At 43.1% G+C, this 3,236-nt stretch overlaps 1 protein-coding gene across 1 annotated transcript; it reads left to right on the forward strand.

Annotated features, from left to right (window-relative positions):
* The first annotated feature begins 6 nt into the window (after positions 1-6).
* Positions 7-2,737, forward strand: LOC111646496 (WD repeat- and FYVE domain-containing protein 4-like). Its single transcript, XM_023396010.2, has 5 exons — positions 7-112; positions 1,712-1,860; positions 1,966-2,080; positions 2,371-2,456; positions 2,553-2,737. The coding sequence occupies exons 2-5, from the start codon at positions 1,724-1,726 to the stop codon at positions 2,617-2,619; spliced, it is 405 nt and encodes a 134-aa protein (XP_023251778.2). The 5' UTR covers positions 7-112; positions 1,712-1,723; the 3' UTR covers positions 2,620-2,737.
* The last annotated feature ends 499 nt before the right edge of the window (positions 2,738-3,236 follow it).

Here is a 3,236-nt window from a genome sequence, read left to right on the forward strand (position 1 = left end):
CCCTGCTGTGACTGAGGGTCCACCTGACCCCTTAACCCCCGAACCCTGCTCCCACACACAAGACTGCACTGACATACGCATCATCCTGCAGGAGCTGCACCCTGGAGAGGAGGTACTGTAGCACAGGAGGGTTGGTATGCTGGGCTAAAAACAACATGCATAAACACAAACACAGCTCCTTCCCACCCTACTAATATTCACAATCATAATTATCTGATGTAGACTGAGGGATTCCAATAGCCCAGCGCTGCTATCAGAATTTCATCTTTCCTCATTAGTGTAATGTTTTAATGTCGAGGCCCAGCTCAGCTCTTCTCATTCTTCCAGTGAGTTAGAAACCAAAGCACATGTTGACAGGGACTCTCATCGCTCCGGCAACCAGCCGCGGCTTTTAATGTTTCTGACAGAAGTATTAATAAAAACAGTAGGAGGTGATGCAAGCTGTCTTACATCCGCTTAGTAAGTGTGTGATGTGTGCTTGTGTGTCCTGTTGTCTTGCAGTGGTTCATTGTGTGAGTCCTGCTGAGCTTCCTGTCAAATGAACACAGTCATTAGCTCTGAAAAATGCACACACACACACACACGAACTAACACACACACACATATAGTTACACACAAAGGGAGACCCACTCATAATTAGCTTGCCAGCGCCAATAGTGTGATTATGACAGTAATGTGTATGGGGAGAAATCAATGGTCTGACATTAGGCTCTCAGTCAATAAAAGTCCTCCTTTTCTCTCCTTCTTCCCATCATCAGCTAAATCACCCTCAGACTGATAACGCATATCTGTCCAGAGCACAGTAAGGCGATAAGGAAACAAGTTTATTGTTATGTATTTAATGTTTGATAACAATAAATTTAACTATTTTTTTCTGAAATCTAGTCATTGTTAGAGACAGTATGCCTTATACCAATTTATGTTCACTGATGGAAACTGCCACAAAATCTGACCATGATATAGCTTAATGTAAGATTTCTGTGCCATGTGGCTGAGACTCACTCACCTTGACTCTTCTTAAACCCTTTAACATGACAAGAGATATTATCCATCATAGAGTGTCTCTATGTGTGCATTTAGACAAGAGGTTCTGATCACTTAGCAGGTTTCCTATTGTGTGTGTGGCAGTGATTAATTCTCCTAATAATGGCCAGGCATGGCCTCCTCCTCCACCAAGTGTGTGACTCCGTGTCTGGGGGTAGGGAGTTTGATTTGATTAGTATAAATTGTGAGGGGCCTGCGGGTATGTTGGGGCCCCATATGGTTTTTGGGCGCTGTGTCCCAGAGGGCCTGCAGAGGGGCCAACACAGAGAGACAGCCAGGTGCACACACTCACTGTGAAATGAGGGGAGACAATAGAATTAGCCACACATTATCACAATGCAGTTAGCATTAGCTACAACCGGCGCTGAAAGCAGCATGTGGGTCCACTTTGGCACTGGATGAAACACACAGTCACACAGCTGAAAAAGGGGCCGGGTCTTTTCATCCCCATCAATCAGCTCTGATAATGAAGTGTTCAACTGTGTCTTTTTAATAATGATTAAAATATGTGATTAAAATGATCAATCAAATAAAGCCTGAAGTGCCTGTGTTGCTGCCATGTCATGTCCCAGGAGAGAAACGTGCTGATGTGTATTATGCCTCTCACATAGGGCTTAATGTATCTCTCTCGTGTTCTCTCTTTCTCTCTCTCTCTCTCTCTGTATAGGTAAAGGCTAAGATGTGTGTAGTGATGGTGAGTGGCCTCAGAGTGACAGAGGGGGTGCTGCTGTTTGGGAAGGAGAGCCTGCTCCTGTGTGAGGGATTCACTCTCAGTCCTACTGGGGATGTTTGTTGCAGGAAACACCATCCTAGCAGGTACACCTGTGTGTGCCGTGTGTGCAGCTACAGAAAAACATATAAGCATAGCCACTCATTCGGCTCAATTCGTTATCCATCATTCTCTGTGTCTATTTCTGCCAGTGTGCGGGATTCCTTCATTTCCACCATGCTGAGTAAAGAGCCGCCATCAGCTCGCTGCAGACGCTGGCTCTATGAGGATATCAAGGAGGCCCGCTTCATGCGTTTCCTTTTGGAGGTCAGACATCCAAATGCTCCCAGAGATACCTTGAATTAACTTGCATCTTATATCCAGATTATGTCTATACAGGATTTAGCTTGAATACATTCACATTAGATTTTAGAATTTGTCTCTGTACAAATAGAAATCAGCTTTGTTGTGTATTTTACTTACAGTTGTTTTCGATTAATCAAGATCTCAGTCAAGGTACATGTTAAGTCTGGGTTTACAAGGGATGTAAGAGATAAAAATATCTACTGCACAGAAATTTCATGCCTGAGTAACTAAAGAGCCACTGTGTCTATCAGGACAATGCTATCGAGGTCTTTATGAAAAATGGACACTCAGCCTTCCTGGTATTCCTGAATAAAGACCACGTCTCTGCATATAAAAGGTACCACATTTATAAAGATTGGATCTTAAAAAATAGTTTTCATTTTTTATATTCGGACAGTGATCTTTATTCCTCCCTTTCTCTGTCTTCCTGCAGGTTGTGCACAGTAGTGCCAGCATTAAAAGGCAGAGGGGTTGCTGAGGTCATTGCTAATGCCAGGTAAGTGTCATCAGTTAATCAGTCATCCAACAGCAATATTTCAAGACAATTACATGTAATCACTATTTTTATTTCATCTATTGAAATGTAAAATACATCAATAAAAATAGTTGTGTGACATATAGATAGATATTATGCACATATAATTAAAATTTGTGTGCCTGCTTAAAAATGACATTGGTTCCATTTGTTCTGTAGTTTAAGAGGATGCCAGCAGCTCTTTGGTCATTTGATTGTCTTGTGTTCGACCTTCCTTATTCTCCACGCATCCTGATTGACTGTGGCGACTGAGTTTGGCGCTATCAGTCCTGCATAAGTTCTTATCCTTTTCTCCTCAAACATGTCACCTCCTCCTCTCCTTTCTCCTCCTTCTCCTCCTCCTCGTCCTCCTCCTCCTCCTCTCGTAAAGTTTTCCCCCTGCTCTTTACATCTTTTAAGGCATGTCCTACACAGGCTGCTTTCATGTACCAGGTACACATCTCCCTCTGGTTCTGATTTTTTCTTCAGCATCCCCTCAGCATCCCCCTGAGCATACGATAGAGGATTTCGTTTCATGTTCACCTTAGTGAGGTTTCGTAGGCCGCTCAGAAACTCTGGTAGGTTGATGAAGAGGTTATCAAA

Source organism: Seriola lalandi, unplaced genomic scaffold (genome assembly GCF_002814215.2).
Source record: "Seriola lalandi dorsalis isolate HSWRI2012SDOR001 ecotype SW California unplaced genomic scaffold, Sedor1 jcf7180002033434, whole genome shotgun sequence".
NCBI lineage: Eukaryota > Metazoa > Chordata > Actinopteri > Carangiformes > Carangidae > Seriola > Seriola lalandi.

What these genes read in the sequence shown, in the direction of transcription:
- LOC111646496 (XM_023396010.2), top strand. Translation starts at nt 1,724, where the DNA reads ATGTGTGTAGTGATGGTGAGTGGCCTCAGAGTGACAGAGGGGGTGCTG. An exon ending in AGGAAACACCATCCTAGCAG is followed by an intron (nt 1,861 to 1,965) that starts GTACACCTGTGT and finishes TATTTCTGCCAG; the next exon opens with TGTGCGGGATTCCTTCATTT. An exon ending in CACGTCTCTGCATATAAAAG is followed by an intron (nt 2,457 to 2,552) that starts GTACCACATTTA and finishes GTCTTCCTGCAG; the next exon opens with GTTGTGCACAGTAGTGCCAG.